Source organism: Rhincodon typus, chromosome 34 (assembly GCF_021869965.1).
Source record: "Rhincodon typus isolate 14 chromosome 34, sRhiTyp1.1, whole genome shotgun sequence".
In the NCBI taxonomy this organism is placed as follows: domain Eukaryota; kingdom Metazoa; phylum Chordata; class Chondrichthyes; order Orectolobiformes; family Rhincodontidae; genus Rhincodon; species Rhincodon typus.
The window spans coordinates 9,646,179-9,666,475 of record NC_063365.1 but is presented as its reverse complement, the minus strand read 5'-3'; the positions used below and the strand labels follow the sequence as shown (position 1 = coordinate 9,666,475).

Below are 20,297 nucleotides of genomic sequence, written 5' to 3'. Positions count from 1 at the left end.
GGAATCCATGCTGCCAGAGCATTTAACCTGGGCCTCTGGATTACTAGTGACATTGATTGGGATGATGGTAGCATCCCAATCAGTGTTGCATAGACATATACAGCACAGAAACAGACCCTTTGGTCCAACTCATCCATGCTGACCAGATATCCTCAATAAATCTAGTCCCATTTATCAGCATTTAGCCCATATCCCTCCAAACCCTTCCTACTCATATACCTATCCAGATGCCTTTTAAATGTTGTAATTGTACCAGCCTCTACCACTTCCTCTGGCAGCTCATTCCATACACGCACCACCCTCTGTGTGAAAAAGTTGCCCCTTAGATCCTTTTTTAATCCTTCCCCTCTCACCTGAAACCTATGCCCTCAAGTTTTGGACTTGCCCACCCAGGTGAAAAGATTTTGACTATTTACCTTATCGATGCCCCTCATGATTTTATAAACCTCTATAAGGTCACTCCTCAACCTCCAACTCTCCAGTGAAAATAGCGTCAGCCTATTCATCCCCTCCCTGCAGCTCAAACCCTCCACCCTGGCAACATCCTTGTAGATATTTTTCGAACCCTTTCAAGTTTAACAACATCCTGCCTACAGCAGGGAGACCAGAATAAAATGCAATATTCCAAAAGTGGCCAAACCAATGTCCTGTACAGCCATAACAAGACCTGCCAACTCCTATACTCATTGCACTGACCAATAAAGGCACGCATACCAAACACCTTCATCACTACCCTATCTACCTGCAACTCCACTTTCAAGGAACTATGAACCTGCACTCCAACAACACTGCCCAAGACCTTACCATTAAGTGTAATAGTGCTGACCTGATTTGCCTTTCCAAAATGTGGCACCTCACACTTATCTAGAATCATAGAATCCCTACAGTGTGGAAACAGGCCCTTTGGCCCAACCAGTCCACACCGAACCTCAAAGCATCCCACCCCGCTTTTATCCACCTAATCTACAAATCCCTGAACACCACGGGCAATTTAGCATGGCCAATCCATCTAGCCTGCACATTTCTGGACTGTGGGAGGAAACCGGAGCACCCAGAGGAAACCCACCCAGACACAGGGAGAATGTGCAAACTCCACACTGACAGTCGCCCGAGGGTGGAATCAAACCCGGGTCCCTGGCGCTGTGAGGCAGCAGCGCTAACCACTGAGCCACCCTGCTGCCCCTAATCTAAATTAAACTCCATCTGCCACTCCTCGGCCCATTGGCACATCTGATGAAGATCCTGTTGTACTGTGAGGTAACCTTCTTCACTGTCCAATACGCCTCCACTTTTGGTGTCATATGCAAACTTACTAACCATACCACCCTATGTTCACATCCAAATCATGTGTATAAATGATAAGAAGCAGTGGACCAGCACTGATCCTTGTGGCGCACTGCTGGTCATAGGCCTCCAGTCTGAAAAGCAAACCTTCACCACTACCCTCCGTCTTCTACCTTTGAGCCAGTTCTGTATTCAAATGGCTAGTTCCCTCTGTATTCCATGTGATCTAACCTTGCTAATCAGTCTACCATGAGGAACCTTGTTGAATGCCTTGCTGAAGTCCATGTAGATCATGTCCACCATTCTGCCCTCATCAATCCTCTTTGTTACTTCTTCAAAAAACTCCATCAAGTTAGTGAGACACAATTTCCCACACACAAAGCCATGTTGACTATCCCTAATCAGTCCTTGCCTTTCCAAATACATGCAAATCCTGTCCCTCAGGACTCCCTCAAACAACTTACCCACCACCGATCTCAGGCTCACCAGTCTATAGCTCCCTGGCTTTTCCTTACTACCTTTCTTAAGTAGTGGCACCATGTTAGCCAACCTCCAGTTTTCGGGAACCTCACCTGTGGTTATCGATGACACAAATATCTCAGCCAGGGGCCCAAAAGTCACTTCCCTCACTTCCCACACAGTTCCTGATCAGGTCTCGGGGATTTATCCACCTTTATACATTAAGAAATTCAGCACCACCTCGTCTGTAATATGAACATTTTTCAAGATGTCACTTTGTTTCCCCACATTCTACATCTCACATATCCTTCTCCACAGTAAAAACTGATGCAAAATACTCATTTAGTATCTCCCCCATCTCCTGCAGTTTCACACATAGGCAGCTTTGCTGGTCTTTAACAGGCCCTATTCTCTCCCTAGTTACCCTTTTGTCCTTAATGTATTTGTAGAATCCCTTTGGATTCTCCTTAACCCTATTTTCCAAAGCTACCTCATGATTTTTGCCCTCCTGATTTCCCTCTTAAGTATACTCCTACTGCCTTTATACTCCTGTAGGGATTGACTCAATCCTTGCTGTCTATACCTGACATATGCTTCCTTCTGTTTCTTGACCAAAACCTCAATTTCTCTAGTCATCCAGCATTCCCTACACCTACCAGCCTTGCCAATAGTTCTACCAGAAAAACTAGGGTGTCTCTGGTTTAAATCTTCCCTGTGCATTGCCTTTAGGCTGAACAGCCTACTTAGAATCATACATTACACAAGATCCTTCAACCCAGCAAGTATGCACTGACAAAACTACTCTAAATCTAGTCCTACTTTCCAGCACTTGGCCCATAGTCTTGAACGCTATAAACATCTCAAGTGCTCAACTAAATACTTTTACTTAGAATTCCTACAGTGTGGAAGCAGGCCATTCAGCCCATTGAGTCAACAGCGACCCACTGAAGAGCAACCCACCCAGATCCACCCTCTCACTATCTCTGTAACTCTGCATTTCCCATGGCTAATCCACCTAAACTGTATACCTATGGACACTAAGGATGATTTAGCAATGGTCAAGCCATCTAAGTTGCACATCTTTGGATTGTGGAATGAAACCCACACAGACACGGGGAGAATGTGCAAACTCCACACAGTCGCCCGAGGGTGGAATTGAACCCAGATCCCCCCTGGTGCTGTGAGGCAGCAGTGCTAACCACTGAGCCACGTGCGACATCACCTGCTACATCTTATGCTCTACTTCCATTGGCTTCCTGTCTCTGATTGGCACACCATTAGCTTGAAGAAGCTGGCTTCTGATAGTGCTTGTACAGTCACAGGAAACAATGCCAGGTCGGCAAAACCTCAAAGTGGTCTCAAATGCATTTTCATTCCTCAGAGAAAAGTCTTGTTCATGTCGTTATCTGAAGTAATACCAGTGTCTGGTGGAGAACAGAGTAGGAATGGGCCGTAGGTAAAGATGTGAAAGAACACATTTGCTGACTGATGTACAACGGTCCCAACATTCAGTTCTGAAGTAAATTGAGTGGAACGTTGGGTAGGAAGAGGAATGGGAGATGTGATGCAATCAGTTTTATGACCACAACCCCAAGCTGAATCAATCCCATCATGCCAAATTCTGCTCACTAACCTGAATGAAACCATAGATGGGAATAAGCAATTTCCAAATTAATGTGAACTTTCAATTTATTGAAAAGTACAAAATCTCAATCCTATAAAATAATAAAATCAGAGTGCGGAAGGAGGACTTCAGGCCCATTGTGCCAGTGCTAGGTTTAGAAAGTGCTACTCAAATCAGTTCCATTGCCCTGCCATTTCACTGTACTCCACACACTTCCAAAGTTCTCTCTAAATCTGCTCACACAACTTCTTCAGGCAATGTATTTCTGATCAGAACAAAAAGACTTCTGAATTTTTTTTTCTCTCATGCCAACCTAAGTTATCTTAAACCTCCTGTGATGAACACAGTTTCTCTTTACTTACTCCAGCAAAACTGTAACAATTAGAACATCTTGATTGAATATTCCCTTAATCATCTCTGCTCTGAGAAGGACAAGCCCAGTTTCATTAGTCTCTATACATCTGAAGTTTCTCCTTCCTGGTATAATTCTTGTAATTCTCCTCTGCATCCTCTTGAAGAGCTTGGCATATTTCCTAAAATGTGGTGCCCAGGATTGGAAAGAATAATCTAGCGTTTGTTCTTCTGTGTTTTATGCTTTTGTTTCTAAATCTAAGGACCTCATGTACCTTTTAAACAATCATCTTAACTCGTTCAGCCACTTTGAAAGACTTACGCACATACTCCACTCTACATTTCTACCCCTGCACCCCTTTAAAGTTGTGCCAGTTATGTTGATTTGCTGCTTCCTGCTAAAATCTATGACTTAACATGTCTCTGCATTAAATTTTATTGCATGCCATAGGTCTGCCCATTTCACCAGACTGTCTGTGCCATCCTGTTACACGACTGATGGTTTTCTGTCTTTCTGAATATCATCATTTGCAAACTACAAAAGCATGTCCTGCATAGTATTAACCTGGTTGATAACAGCTTCACATCAACTGAATACCTTCTAGGAATGGTCAATAAATGGTCACGCAAAAGCCAATTCCCTTTTCGACCTTTGCTAATGTCCATTTATCAGGCTTAACACACAGCGCAGCACTGAGGGAGTGCTACAGTGAAAGGGATACCGATCTTTAGATGAAGATGTTGAAGCTCCATCTGCTTATTCCAATATTTTGATTGGACACTACAGAGCTCAAAACACTTTCGAAAGTAAAGGCAGGAGATCTCCTGGTGAACATTCATCCCTTAATCAACAATGAGAAAAAAAAACAAAAGTTTAACTGTCCCTTTTGCTTGATGTTGTTTGTGAGACACTGACAAAGACAGAATTGTTGCATTAAAGAAAGACATGCTTCCAGATAATTGAGTATGATGAAACCATAAAAGGCACTAAGTAGTGCTGAAGTGTATTCATTGTTATGTTTACCTACATAACAACACTGATGGCAAATGAAGAGCTGTGGGATGTTTCTGCTTTAAGATGATTTTTTTTTTACAAATTTGCCACTGGGTACGTAGTTTATTTAAATCCTCAGTCATCTGCTTCTTAACATGAGGAAATTACCTCAACCTCATATTCAGCAAGCTGACAGATAACCAAAAGCCCAAGAGCTCCTAGTTTCATTATAAAGGCAAGTCAAATAAAATAGTGGTTGAAACAAAAAAAAACAGGTTTGAAAACAAACCAAAGATGACAGCGCCCTTTTATTTGTGTGGGGCGTGTAGGCTCTTTGTTGTGGTAAACCTTACTTAATCTCACTGCTCTGCTCTCCCCATGGTACCATATCTCACACTGTTTCAAGTCTCTATCTACTTTTCTCCTAAAACACTCAAATGGCTCTCTCCAATTTTGATTCCCAAATGCAAAGTACATTGACAGTCCATCCATAACAGTCACACAATTTGAACAAAGTATAAACTCACCCAACATTTTTAAGACCATCTGTTTTGCTTTTTTTCACAGAGGGTATAGCATGGCAGAAGCTGAGGAATAAACAAAGACAGCGCTGAAGAAAGAAGTTAATATGATATTCCACGGAAATAACCGCACAAAAAGTTATCGCGGCCACACAGCATGTTTAGAGCTACTTACCTTTTAAAGACCCTTTTCCTGTCGTTTTTATGGAAAATAAGTAACTTCGAAAATCCATTCTTTAAAAAGACTTCGAGTGCAATGTCCTATGGGGAAGAGTGGCAATCACATAAAGAACATCAAACCCTTTATTGCAATTACATATCTTTCCGTAAAATACTCAAATCAAAGTTAAGGGATTCAGTGCCAAGTGGTTGAGGTGATTTAATGTCCTGGGAGCACCTGTAACTCTTTTTGACCACCGCTTTGTCTCCTGTGGAGAGACTTCTGTTGCTAGCAATACTCGTTCAAGATTGGGTCGGGTCCACCAAAGTGAAGTCGAATCCAATTCTCACTGGATCCACAATTTCCAGAAAATGTCATTTGACAGGGATCAAACAGAGCTGAAATTCCAGACACTTCCTGCCCACTTCATCCTTCAAAAACACCTCCTTGGTTTAGGGGCAATGGACCAATTTACCACCGAAGTCAGACAATGCAACAATCAGATGACCTTTCCATACTTGTGGCAGTGTGCCATATCAGGCAATAGCTTTAGCAACTTAACCACAAAGGGGAAGTTTTATTTTCGCCACCTCATTCCTAGGCCTTACAAATTCTGTTATCCACTGTGGGTCAGAGATGGGCACAAATCTGAGTCCAAACCCAATGCCAATGCTGTTCTTTGTGTGGTAATGAGAAAGAGAGAGAGAGAGAGATGTGATGCCTACCCCCTGGAACCAACTTGCCATAAACCAGGACTTTCCCAAAACTTTCAGTCAGCTCATCTCTAGATCCAGCCATACTTGTGCTGAATACTTTGCTATGCCCAAGCCTGGATGGGTGAATACATGTCTCTCTTGCAATGCAACTCCTGAGGGTGGTGTAACAGAATTGTTAGAGTGTGCTCTCCAGTTCAACCCTATGTAAAACTGTCAAGTAGCCAGCTAGACAGATGTTTCAAAGCATCAAAATTAAAGAGTTCGTTTTATTGTAAATTCACTCAGTAAAAAGTCTAAACACTATTTAAAAGATAAACCCCATCCCATTCACCATGATACATATTGCTGCGGGCAAACAAACAGAACAATGTTAAAAGCTGGGGAAAAAAGCAGATTTGAAAAGAAAAATTTGAAATTGAAATAACTGTATTCTGGAACATTGATTGTGAAGTTCCAGTAAGAGCCATAGCTCTTATTCTCTTGAAGAGCAGTCTTTTTAAAACTGAGATCAGTGCCAGAATGTGTGTTGTGGAACCAAAAGTTCATATTATTTTTAAACGCTCTGTGAAGTATTCCAACTTATAACAGAGACAGGGTCCCAGCTTGAGGACTACATTCTGCAATGACCTTTCTGTCTTGCCTTTATTGATGGTACTGCTCAGGGGAGATGAGGTTCAATCCATAGAGTTTGGCGGATGGCCTTTATTCTGGCAGTGTCTGTGACTAAGAAATCTTATCCCAAAAGTCATTTGAAGGTCTCACTGTGAGGTATATGTTCCTGATCATGAATGTCCGGGTTAACACCTTTCAATAACCTTTGCAATGTGTGCGAGATAATTTTGACAATGTCACCTTCGATATTCCATCACAAATTTCTGTTGAACTTGGCTAGTTTCAGGTCAATAAAAACCGAAAGAACTGCGGATGCTGCAAACCAGGAACAAAAACAAAGTTGCTGGAAAAGCTCAGCAGGTCTAGCAGCATCTGCGAAGGAGAAAACAGAGTTAACGTTTTGGGTCCGGTGACCCTTCCTCAGAACATGTTGATATCTGACATGCTGTACCACCAGGGCAGCTTAGAGGGAACATTGGTGTGGAGGGTACGGGCTAATCACACAGTGGCAGTTATCAGGATGACTCACGGACAGGGAAGAGGCTGCACAACTTCTCAATGGTTCAAATTTGATTTGATTTAATACTGTCACATGTACCTAGCTACAGTGAAAAGTCTGGTTTTGTGTGCAGTACTCATAGATCATACCATACAAAGATCATAGGGGTAATTGAACAGAGCGAGGAATACAAAATTACAGCTGCAAGGAAGGTGCACAAAAAGCAAAGATCAATGTTAGAGTTGGAATTTGAAAAGGTCCATTCGGAAGTCTAATAACAGTGGGGAAAAAGCTGTTCTTGACTCTGTTGGTATGCGTGTTTAAGATCTTGCATCTTCTGCCCCGATGAAAGAGATTGGATGAGATTATAACCAGGGTGCGAGGGGTCTTTGATGATGTTGGTTGCCTTTCTGAGGCAGTGGAAAATATAAATGGAGTCGATGATGGAAGGTTGGCTTGTGTGATGGACTGGACTGTGTTCATGACTCTCTTGTAGTTTCTTAGGGTCCTGGGCAGAGCAGTTGCTGCACTAAGCCATGATGCATCCAGACAGAATGCTTTGGAGGAGGTCTAGTTGAGGTGCAACGTCCTGTCCCAACAGTACACCATCTCACCTCGAATCCTCCTCTCCTGCTCGAGCTGGTGCTGTTCTGTCCAATCTCAGGTCGGCTACTCATTACTTCTCACTTCCTTATTCCCGCTCAGGTACTTAAATAATATGCCTGGTGAGATAGAGGGACGCAGCACTCACTCTTAATAAGTGAAGTCAAAGAAAATTCCCAGAAAACGTGTTTGACTTTTGGACAAACCTTAAAGTCTTCTTCTGTATTTGTGATCGTCTTCACATCTTCAGTAATAATTACCACGAAATGGAGAGCATTCCTTTAAGTGGTGAGTATTTCTCTGACTGGCAAACATTTCTTAAAAGGAGTGCTTCAATCAAAATTAATATCAAGTTCCCTCGTTTCCAACTCAATCTGGAGATGCCATTAATTGAAGTTTTGGCCATTGAAAGGTAATGTGGCCTATTTAATAAGTGCCTGCGGTCAATTCAACTGGCGATCAGCTGTTTAAGAAACTTGCTGACAGCCTTAAGATGGCTTCCCACGATGCATCTTGTGTGACATGCAGCATCTCAGTTCAAAGGCCCCATCTTGTCCAACAACTACCTCTTTAGCATGTAAAATGTTCTGGGAAGTATTTCCACATGATTTACCCTCAACAAAAGTAACACCTAAAAAAACTGGCATTTTCATGTAATCTGAGAATATGATAATAAATGGAACCCCACTGTGGCTTTGGAAATCTCTAGAATGTGTAGGAAGGGGAGAGGAGAGAACTCTCCTCTATATATTGGAATTCAAACAGAAGATGTTATCCTGTTATAGGGAATGAAAGCCCTTTAATCAAAAATGAAACCTGTATACTTGGCTACATGAAGTACAAAACTACAGAGCAAGTGTACAACTAATTATTTTTAAAACTCCTGGCTGAGCAGCAATGAGAACAGAGATGGGAAAATTATTTTGCTTCTGGGCAAATTTGAGACTTCTCTGACTGAATCAGTAAATCTCTCTCTCTTGTAAATGACAAACAAGCAATGAGCTATTTCAGTTTGACTTTGGGACGAATCAGAATTCTCAGTGCATTTCTGCCATTTGTGAGGGGCTCACAGCTGGGTTTTAATGCGTAACGTAGAAGGCATGAGTGAAAAGATCAGTCAAAACTTTAACAACAAGAGGGTTACAGTCCAAAAGCAAAGAGGTTCTGATGAACTTCGGTTTATGTCAGTGAGACCACAGCTGGAATAGTGTATCCAATTCTAGCCGTAAAAGTTTGGAAAAGGTGGTCAAGGCTTCTGATAAAAATATTGAACCATTGTAAGAAATATGTATTTTATCAAACATCTGCGCATATAGATTCTACAATCGACAAAAAAGTGGGAGCCTTTCGGAACCTTGACACATGGGCTTGTTTGCAGCTTGCAGTCTCACATGAAGTTCATACATGTGCAGGTTAGATGGGTTAGCCATGGGAAATGCGGGATTATGGGGATAGGGTGTTGGGGCTGGGTCTGGCTCAGACAATCTTCAGAAGGTTTGTGCAGACTCAGTGGGCCAAATGATCTATCTCTGTGCACTTCAAGGATTCCATGATGACTACTTGTTCTGTTTCCTCTTCCTGTCAAAAACTCACAATCATTTTATCCATTAACATTAGAGGTCCCCTCAGGTTCTTTAATGCAGTCTCATGCTTTCTTAACAATGACATATTAGGTCACTGCTTCAGAATTACTTTCTGACCGTTCAAATAAAAACTTTAAAAAGGAGCTGACAAACTCCATCTGCCTCTATTTTAAAACTCAACTTCTGCACTATTTATTAAAATGCTTCTCCAGTTGTATCCAACTTTGCTTTCCATTGTCTTTTAAAAGCTTTGATTTTTTGTTTGGGGCTTTTTTCTTGCTTTGGGAAATTAGGAAACCTGCCTTTTACCAATGCTGACATTTGTGAGCATAGACAAAAAATCATTGTTGCAACATGTGCGTTCAACTTGTTACTGCGCACATGGTACATGGATAAATCTCGTCACATAAATAGTCACCAGGAAATCTAATTCTCCCAACAGCAAGTTATATGTAAGTCAACAGAATTATAATTAGGTTTTATTGTCAAATGTACTCAAGTACAGAAGTACAGTGAAAAATTTACAATGTCACCTTTTATGGCACTATCTTAGGCAAAAAGTAGCTTGGAAAAAATAGTCAATACAAAAAAAGAGGAGTAAAGAAGAAAAGAAGTTGCATTACATTACAGTGATTCCAAGTAGGAGTTAGAAATAATATATCCATTACCTGAAGGAGGAATCGAAGATGATGGATTTCTCGAACATCATCGTATGAATATCTGGAACATTTCGGACGTTTCTCACCAGTCTCCTTGTTGCACATATCGTAAATGTAGGAATCATTAATACTGCAATACAAAAACAGGACAAGATTTATTTGTCAAAAGCTCAACAAACACTTGAATATTTAATTTGAAATAGAGCACTTTGATACAACCCAACCTGAAAGGACCATCTCACAATGGGAGTTTCCATAGCTACCATGGAAGTGGACGGAGGAATTAGAATGTGTCACCAGGCTCATCCACTGAAGGACTGTTAGAATTTACCTGGATTAATTAACTTTTCAGGGTGAAGAGATTGGTTAAAGAAGTTGTTAGACTTAACTGGTCCAACCACATAAATACTACGGCTACAAGAACAAGTCAGAGGCTGGAAATCCTGTGTTGAGTAACTCATCTCCTCATTCTTACCTGTTCACCATCAACGAGGCACAAGTTCGGTCTGTGCTGGAATACCTTCCACTTGCGTGGGTGAGAAGCTTGCAGAGTAAAGCAGCTTTGATCTGCACTCCATCCACCAACAGCCTTGTAGCATCTTACTTCAAATGACGCTAAGAAAAGCCCCTGACTGTAGTCAGGGATACCCTAAGCTGATACTGTTTCTCTCGCAGTAACTTTACACATTCACACCTTCCATCACAATGCCCAGTGGCAGCAGTGTGTACAATACACAAGCTGCACCATAGCAACTCACCAAGCCTCTTTTGGCAGTCCCTTCCAAATCTGTCACCCTTAACAACTGGAAGGACAACAGGAGCGGGCACATGGGAACACCATCCCCATCAGGTCTTCTCCAAGCCACTCACCATCCCCACTTGGAACTGCATTCTCTCACCCTTCTCTGTGGCTGGGTCAAAATCCTGGAACTGCTTTCCTGATAGCAATATAAGTGAGTCTACATCACTTGAACTGCAGCAGTCTAAGAAGGAGGCTCAACATCATCTTCTCAAGGGCAAACAGGGATGGGCAATAAATCCTACCCATGAATAAATAGAAAACAAAACTGACTCTTTGAGAGCTGGGTAGTCTAACCAAAGGTAAAGCACATTTTCCAGACTTTCTGTAGATAAGGGGGTGTTGAGAAACAGTGAATAGCCACCATCAACACTGGGTGCTGTTTGGTCACATCAGCCTGTCGACTCACAGGCAAGAAACAATGGAAAATAAGTGCAAGGTGATGACTGTCAAAAAAAATGAATCAGCAAAAGGAACACTTCATGAGATCAATCAATGCATGGGCCAGAACAGCACCATATTGATGACTTGCCATTTGTCACTCAGGACATTAGCAGAGATTTAATTCACAGGACTCACTAAAGGCAGAAGAATCAATTGCTCCGAGCTGGGAATTGTACGATGGACTTTACTGCTTTGTGCACCTCGATCTTACGTGGCACGGTGGCTCAGTGGTTAGCACTGCTGCCTGACAGTGCCAGGGAACTGGGTTCAATTCTACCCTCGGGCGACTGTGTGGAGCTTGCACATTCTCCCTGTGTCTGTGTGGGTTTCCTTTGGGTGCTCCGGTTTCCTCCCACAGATCAAAGATGTGCAAGTTAGGTGGATTGGCCTTGGAAATTGCCCATTGTATCCAGAAATGTGCAGGCTGGGTGGGGTAGCCATGGGAAATGCGTGGTTACAGGGATAGGGTAGGGGGGGGGTCTGGATAGTGTACCTTTCAGAGGGTCAGTGTGGACTCGATGGACCAAATGACCCGCTTCCATACTGTAGAGATTCTGTGATCTGTAAAGCTACATTCATCATACAATCAGAAACATTTGAAGTCGTGCTGCATCTTACCTCTGTGACCTTTAGTCAATCCCCTACACCGCCACTAGGGGCAGCTTAACCAGATCCCACTCTCACGCAATATCTGCACCTATACGCTCCCCAAGAGATTTCCTGTGGGAATTTTCCCCTCCGTACCCAAAACAGTACTGAGGCCAATTCCAGTGACCTTTTATTCACCTACACTCGGGTCAGATAATCCAAAACAGAACCTAGGGTAGAGGTTTTCTATGTCAATACATCAAAATCCTCATGTAGAAACGTGCCTCATGAATGGTAATGATTTTGGGACTTAGGTTTCAGTGATATAGGTTCTATTACAAATGGCCTGTAAAATGGTTAAGTTATATATCAGATCAGTTATTACCTTGAAGGATGGTGATTAACACAGTAAACATCTTCCGAAGCAGACAGTGTGAAATTCTCACACACATAGAAGTGATTTATCCCGAAAAGCAGAACACCTTCCATCAGCAAATGACTGTCAGCCACAATGAGGGAGTATTTAACGTTGATCTGTGAAAGAATGCCTCATTAAAATGAGTAGAAATATGAAACTAACACTGCTCATTCCAACTACACTCCGTGTCTCAATATAAAATCCCTTTATACACCACAGCATTTTCTCATCAGTTTGAAAGATTTAACCCAGACAGGCCCCAGGCTTCAGGAGTGCACAGGTTAGGCCTACAGCACTGGAGTCAGGCACTGTCTAAGCTACTAAGCACTGTCAGCAGCACTTCAGTCAGACAAGGCCTACCCGTCGGGAACATGGTAGACATGCAAGGCCTACCCTTCAGGAGCACCGCAGTCAGGAAAGGCCTACCTTTCAGAAGCACTGCAGTCAATCAAGGCTGACCTTTCAGGAGCATCGCAGTCAGGAAAGGCTTACCCTTCAAACCCACTGTTACCAGCTAAGCCTACCTTTCTGAAACATTAGAGTCATACAGCTACGATTCCAGCCTCTGCACGTACTACCTACACCACCAGCGCTACATTTTCTGGTCCACTGATGATTTTGTTCATGTGCCAAATTAATCACAGCTACAGCACATTATCTGAACGATACCCCAGCCGAGTAGCAGTTGAACCAAATTCTGGCGACTAGTTTCTCTATAAGGTCACCTTCTTCCAAGTGCATTGGAACAAGCATGAATTAGTATCCAAGTGGATACACATGGAGTCTTCTCTAGTAGTTACATTGGTCCAGTCCATCAAATCATTAACCAAAGTTTTTGTGCCTTACTGCTTAATCTCTTGACCCAATAACTTTTCCAAACATTAGCAACACAAATCCTTCACTTCTGTTTCCCAAATGATCTCCCCAAAATTATTTTTCCAGCCAATTCATAACCGGCTCATTTCCTGTGCTAGTTCAAGGATTCTCTCTATCACTGTCCCACTAGATTTTCACCATCTGCCTCCTGCCTTCTCTATTTTACATTTAAGGAAGCAATTTCACCTCAGTATAAATTACCCACCCCTGAGCGTGTGGCTTTCATAGCGAGGGTAGCTCATTGGACAGGGAGTCAATGTGAGGGCAGGGTATAGTCTCAGTGGGTGGTGGTGGGAGTCTTGGGCTGTCTAAGCCCAACACAGAGCTTTCTAAACAGCTCAAGGAAAACCAAGAGAGTCTAGACTGTGACAGGAACATGGGAGATAAAAGGTTTGTGTCAAGTCAGAAGAACGTAACAAAATGGAGCAAGAGCAGATCAATCTCCTAATTATGATGCATGTTCTTTTTCACCCTTTGGGGCATACTCCACCATTTAATACAATCTTGGCTGATCTTAGTTCTACCTTCCTGCACTATCCATGTATCCCTTAATTGAGGAGGGATTGAGCAGTTTAGGCCTATACTCACTAGGGTTTAGAAGAATGAGAGGAGCTCTAATTGATTTTTTTAAAAATGCTGAAGGGGATTGACAAAGTAGACATAGAGTGGATGTTTCTCCTTGTGGGACAATGTCGAATGAGAGGTCATAGTTTTAGGATAAGAAGTGGTAGATTTAAAACAGATGAGGAGAAATTACCTTCTCCTAAAGGGTTATGAGTCTTTGGAATTCACAATCCCAGAGTGCAGTGGCTGCCTGGACACTGAACAAATTTGAGGAGGTGACAAACAAATCATTAATTAGTACTGGGTTGAAAAGTTATGGAGAGCGGGTGGGAAAGAGGTGCTGAGGCCGAGGTGAGAGCAGCCATGATTGTATTAAATGGCACAGCAGGCTCGAGGGGCCAGATTGGCTACTCCTACTTCGAATGTTCTTATGTTAATTCCGCTCATATCCACGGTCTGGTTTAATGACTGAGCATCCACAGTACTTTGGGGAAAAGAATTCCACAGGTCCATAACCTTGAGTGAAGAAATTTCTCCTCATTTCAGTCCTAAATAGTCAAGCCCTTGTTCAGAGACTGTGGCCCAATGGTCTGAGCTAGTTCAGGAGCTGTGAATGTTTCAGCAAATCTAGGCCAGAGCAAGCAAAAAGCCACAAACTTTAACATATTCTGGGAGGACATTATTTTACAAGAGGTAATGAACCCCTTCTGAAAGCTAAACAAAAGCTTAAACACATGTACCAACAGATTCAAGAACAGCTTCTGAATGGACCTCTCAAATTTCAAATCTAATGTTGACCTTGTTCTTTGTGCACATCCTCTGTAGCCATAACACTGTATTCTTTACTCTGTTCTATTACCAAAATACACTTTGTATGGTATGATCTGTCAGAACTGCACATAAAACAAAACTTTCACTGTACCAAGGTACATGTGACAATAATAAATCAAATCAAATTTTGTCCATTCATACACTGTATTTAAAATAAACCAGTTTGTCTCACTTTGTATTCTAATGTGAAAGGGCTCTACAAATAGCATCACATGTGTGTCATCACACAGGAGAGAGAAAGTTATGGGAATGGGGTGAGTAAAAGGCACTAGTGTGCTCGATCATATTGAATCATATTGAATGGTAGAGGCAGGTTTGATGGACTGAATGGCCTGCTCGGTTCCTAAGATGACTGTAAACACAAGAAAGCACTGTTTAATTCGATATTAAGAAAGTGAAGGTGCACTCCAGAACACAGCAACGCAAGCTCCATTCAGGAGACTGGTCTACTGTGTTCAACCTGTGAAGCATAACTTTTGAAAAAAAGCATCTTTGCAGAAATACCCACAACTGTGACCAAAGCAAAAATCACTGCAATGTTGAAAAGTCTCATTGTCTAACCAGGTCTGTAGCACAGTCTCTACCTTCTTAGATTCTCAAACACTATTTTAGGAGTTTGTCCAGTCCAAAACATGCTGCAAATATTTTAGCTCAATATGACATCAGATACATCAAAATACGATGGCCTGTCACATAATTCATGATATCTGTCACCTACTCATAACTGGTCAATCCTACCAGTGGAAATATAATTAATAATTAATTCTTAATTGGTTCCCTTGACAGATGCTTTAGTATCCCTATATATCAGTGCCATCTGGTACACAGTTAGAGGACACAATGCAAAATGAGAACATTTAAAAAAAGGGAGCAGGATTAGGCTCTTTGGCCCCTCAGGTCTGCTCCACTATTCAACAACACCATGGCTGATCTTCCACCTCAGCACAATCTCATCCTATTCCTGTCTTCTTTATGAAATATCGCTTTGTACAACACAGCCCCTTCAAGAACAATTTGGTGAATTCAAAAGTTTATGGAAAAAAGATAAACAATAATAACTCCTCTTTGTATGCTTTATCGTGGGCACCCTATTTATTGTATGCTGTGGTAATCCACAGATTTCTGCACATGTGTGCAACCACACAGTTTAAAAGGAACACTGCCCTATTTCTCTCAATCTGAATGGTATCTGAATCTGTCCCCTGCAGCTGGCTTAAGTACATGATTCTATATCTTGCATTTATGTATTCATGTGGTTAGAAACTAATCTATTTATCTTAATATTGAAAATGCTGAAATATTATAAAGGTATCTACTTGGCAATCTGGGGTGTAACAACTTTTCTTTTGAAAAGATAAACAGATTTGCACTGGAGTGCAGCACAAGTTACTGCTGTTAATTATATTATCCACTACACTTGTTCTACCGACTCACACCTGTTTCTTCACAGCTCAAGCATGACACATGCAGCAAATCCTCCTGACTTGCAAACAGCGACCATATGTGGTACATAAGATGCTGGTAGCAAGGGGCAGTGAATATAAATCAGGTTGCAGAGCCTCTGGAAGTACACATTATGTAACACGAGCTGTGGAGGCTGTATTGATGGAACTGCTCTGTCAAAGCCACATGCTGCTTTTTATTTTAAAAAATTGCTTTCCTCCTCATCTTTTCTGTTCTAATTTAGTTGAATTTCTTCCACAAAAAATTCTCGCCCTCTTCCTACCTGAAGCTGCTGGTTCATGTCAGAGTGATTTCCAAAATCCGAAGTGGGGAGGACATAGCGTCCCTGGGGTTTGGGGACCATTTCCTGTGCACCCAAGGATTTGTCCAATCGCTGCAGGTGGTGGTGGGCTGCCATTTCGAGACTCAGCAAATCTATTCACTACTTTTTCTCGCATCTAGTTCAATTGAGGGTACAGCATAGAAATAGGCCATTCAGCCGAGCAGGTCTATGCTAGTCAGTATGCTCCACACGAGTCTCCTTCCCATCCAACTGCATCTGACCTTAACATGTAGCCATTGTGTACCTGTGTGTTAAATGCACCCTACACTATTTGCCTCTTTCTGATAGCACTGCATCCAGAGATGTTCTCCTGGATTCTCTACTGGATTTAATGATCACCTTACAAGCACAAGAACATAGGAACTAAGGACAGAAGGAGGCAATCCAGTCCCTCGGGCCTGCTCCACTGTTTAATATGATCATGGCTGAGTTCAACACAGTCTCACCTCCACTTTCCTGCCTGCTCTCCATAACCTTTCAGTCTGTTACAAGTTAAAAACCTGCCTATCTTCTCCTTAAATTTAATCAGTGTCCAAGTATCCACTGCAATCTGGAGTAGTGAATTTAAAACACTTTGAAAGAAGTAATTTCTTCTTGTCTACGTTAAATCTGCCACCCATTAGCCTAAAATTATATTGTTCTCATTCTATCTTTCCCCAAAGGGGAAACATCCTCTCTGCATTTCTGAAGAACGGTCCCAACTCAAAACGTCAGCTTTCCTACTCCACTGATGCTGCCTTGCCTGCTGTGTTCCTCCAGCTCCACACTGTTTTATCAACATCCTCTCTGCATCCGTTTGTCGATCCCTTTTAGCATCTTTTATACCTAAGTTAGAACTCTTCTCATATTTCTAAACTCCAGTGAGTATCTGTCCTCGTAAGACAAACTTTTCATCTCTGGAATTAATCCAGTGAATCTTCTCTGAACTGTCTCCAATTTAATCACATCCTTCCTGAAGTACGGGGCCCAAATCTGTACTTAGTACTCCAGACGCAGACTCACCCCGTGCCTGTTACAGCTGCAACCCAATCTTTATTCTCTCTAGCTCTTGACTCTTCACAGGTGGAAGCTTTTTCTTTACATCCTCCACCAAAGCTTTTCGTAATCTTAAAGTTCGTCATTAGCTCATCCTGTTCACTTTCACTTCTCTGGAGAAATGCATTTGACCCTCTTTATCCTTGTTGATCCAGAATCAGATTCCACTTCCCCACCACCTCATTAGCATTCACTTTCCCTCAACAACTACTGGTTTCAATATCTTCAGTCTTGGGATTTTTACTTTAAACATTGAACATAGAACAGTACAGCACAGTACAGGCCCTTCGTCCCACGATATTGTGCCGACCTATTATCCTACTAAGATCAATCTACTCTGCATATCCTACATTTTACTATCCTCCATATGCCTATCCAAGAGTCGCTTAGAAGTCTCTAAAGTATCTGACTCCACTACCAGCGCATTCCACACGCCCACCATTCTCTGTGTGAAGAACCTACCTCTGACATCTTCCCTATACCTTCCTCCAATCACCTTAAAATTATGTCCCCTCATAATAGTCATTTCTGCCCTGGGAAAAAGTTTCTGACTATCCACTCTATCTATGCCTCTCATCATCTTGTACACCTCTGTCAAGTCCCCTCTCATCCTTCTTTGCTCCAATGAAAAAAGCCATAGCTCCCTCAACCTTTCCTCATAACACCTGCCCTCCAGTCCAGGCGGCATCCTGTAAATCTCCTCTGCGCCCTCTCTAAAGCTTCCACATCTTTCCTATTATGAGGTGACCAGGACTGAACATAATATTTCAAGTGTGGTCTAACCAGAGATTTATAAAACTTTTAAACTGCAAAACCTCCCTCTTTACACCATCCTTTTTTTTTAAAGAAACCTCTATAAACTTCCCCAGCAACAGAAACAGAAATTGCTGGACAAACTCAGCAGGTCTGGCAGTATCTGTGGAAAAAAAACAGAGTTAATGTTTTAGACCTGGTGACCCTTCTTGAGAACTAATTGCAGCTAGGAAAAGGTGGTGTATATGCTGAGGATGGGGTGGGGTAAACGATAGGCGAAGATGGAGCCCAAAGAGAGAGAGTTGAGCAAACAGAGGAGTGGTTAAAGATCAGTCTGGGGGAAATCAATAGCTGCTAATGGGTACCACTAGTGGCTGACAATGCGCTGTTTATAGTAGTAACCAATGTGATGATAGAGCCTAGTGTGTGGGGTTGGAGGAAGGACATGGGAGAAGGTGCTCAGGCCCTAAAATTATTGAATTCAATATCGTGTCCTGAAGGCTGCAGAGTTCCCACGTGGAAAATGAGATGCTAATCTTCCAGCTCATGCTCAGCTTTGCTGGAGCACTGCAGCAAACCCGAGATAGAGATGGCGGCCAGGGCACACAGTGATGTGTTGAAGTGGCAAGCAATCGGAAGCTCGGGGTCATTTTTACAGATGGAATGTATGTGTTTTGCAAAACGGTTGCCCAGTCCGCATTTTGTCTCCCCAATGCAGAGGGGACTACACTGTGAGCAATGAATACAATAGACTAGCTTGAGTGAAATGCACCTGGAAGGTATGTTTCCTTCTTTCCTCAGCATCTCTTTCTTCAGGTTGGCATCCACTTCTCTTTTCTGAAAAGAGCATCTGGCTTAGACTGGATAGATTAACTAACTTTCTACGCAGCCATAGTTCCGTGACTACCACAAAGGACTCTGGAATGACTTCTACTCTAGAACTGTTTTTAATGGGGAGTTGTTAGGGGTAGTGGGAAGGGGAGGATGGCCCTCAGCACATGACCTGTGTATCTTGCCCACAATTTCACTGAAGCCAAATCCAACCTTCTTTCCATAAATCTAAAGGAAACTAATATGTGCTTAAATCATGATGTTTTTGCAGCAACTCAACTTTCTTTGAGGAGCATTCAGTGCTGACTGCACTTTGGCCAAAATTCCTTACCTTCTCTTTCGCATCAAAAACTTGGAGAATGGCCTGTCTCTCCACACAGTCCTCAAAGAAATCTTCAGACTGGATGCTTTCAATCAGGGCTGGGAAGAATGTCAGCTGACTGCAGTCCCTGCCTTGTTCATCAACATCTCTCTCAGCCAAGTTCAACGCCAACCCTGCACAGACATTTTCTCGTCAATTCAAAATGAAGAAAGCCACAAAGTGAACTCTCGCACAGCAACAATAACCTGAACTCGTATAGCTCCTTCAGCATGGTAGACTGTCCCATGGCTCTCCACACAAAATAGCAGGAAATGCCCAGCATTTTAAGCCCTGAATTGAGTCATTAATGGCTCCCCATAAAAGTTGGATAAAGGGATGCAAAAAGAAATAACTCCAAAGATACTGGTATCCCATCACCAAGTTACCTTTTATGTAGAGAGATAGTAGGAACTGCAGATGCTGGAGAATCCGAGACAACAAGGTGCAGGGCTGGATGAACACAGCAGGCCAAGCAGCATCATAGGAGCAGAGAGGCTGACGTTTCGGGCCTAGACCCTTCATCAGAAAAGGGGGAGGGGAAGGGGGTTCTGAAATAAATAGGGAGAGAGTCGGGGGTGGAAAGAAGATGGATAGAGGAGAGGATAGGTGGAGAGGAAACAAACAGGTCGAAGAGGCGGGGATGGAGCCAGTAAAGGTGAGTGTAGGTGGGGAGTTAGGGAGGGGATAGGTCAGTCCAGGGAGGACGGACAGGTCAAGGGGGCGGGATGAGGTTGCGGCTTGAGGTGGGAGGAGGGGATAGGTGGGAGGAAGAACAGGTTAGGGAGGCGGGGACGAGCTAGACTGGCCCCGGGACGCGGCAGGGGGAGGGGAGACCCCGAAGCTTTCAATTCCTCCCACTTCCTACAGACAAAGGGGGTGGCCATGGGTACCCACATGGGTAGCATTTTTGCAGGAAGGTGGATGGGAGGAGGAGTATTCTAGGTAG

The 20,297-nt window shown here is 42.7% G+C and overlaps 1 protein-coding gene across 1 annotated transcript in view; it reads right to left on the bottom strand.

Moving 5' to 3' along the window:
* wdfy4 (WDFY family member 4) overlaps window positions 1–20,297 on the bottom strand; it is a 277,315-nt gene that overhangs the window by 106,437 nt on the left and 150,581 nt on the right. Inside the window, exons 44-48 of the mRNA XM_048616184.1 lie at window positions 19,322–19,485; window positions 12,282–12,430; window positions 10,075–10,195; window positions 5,409–5,494; window positions 5,240–5,299 (exon numbers count right to left, since the gene is read on the bottom strand). Of these exons, the coding sequence (XP_048472141.1) occupies window positions 5,240–5,299; window positions 5,409–5,494; window positions 10,075–10,195; window positions 12,282–12,430; window positions 19,322–19,485 (580 nt within the window). The remainder of the gene's footprint in view (window positions 1–5,239; window positions 5,300–5,408; window positions 5,495–10,074; window positions 10,196–12,281; window positions 12,431–19,321; window positions 19,486–20,297) is intronic.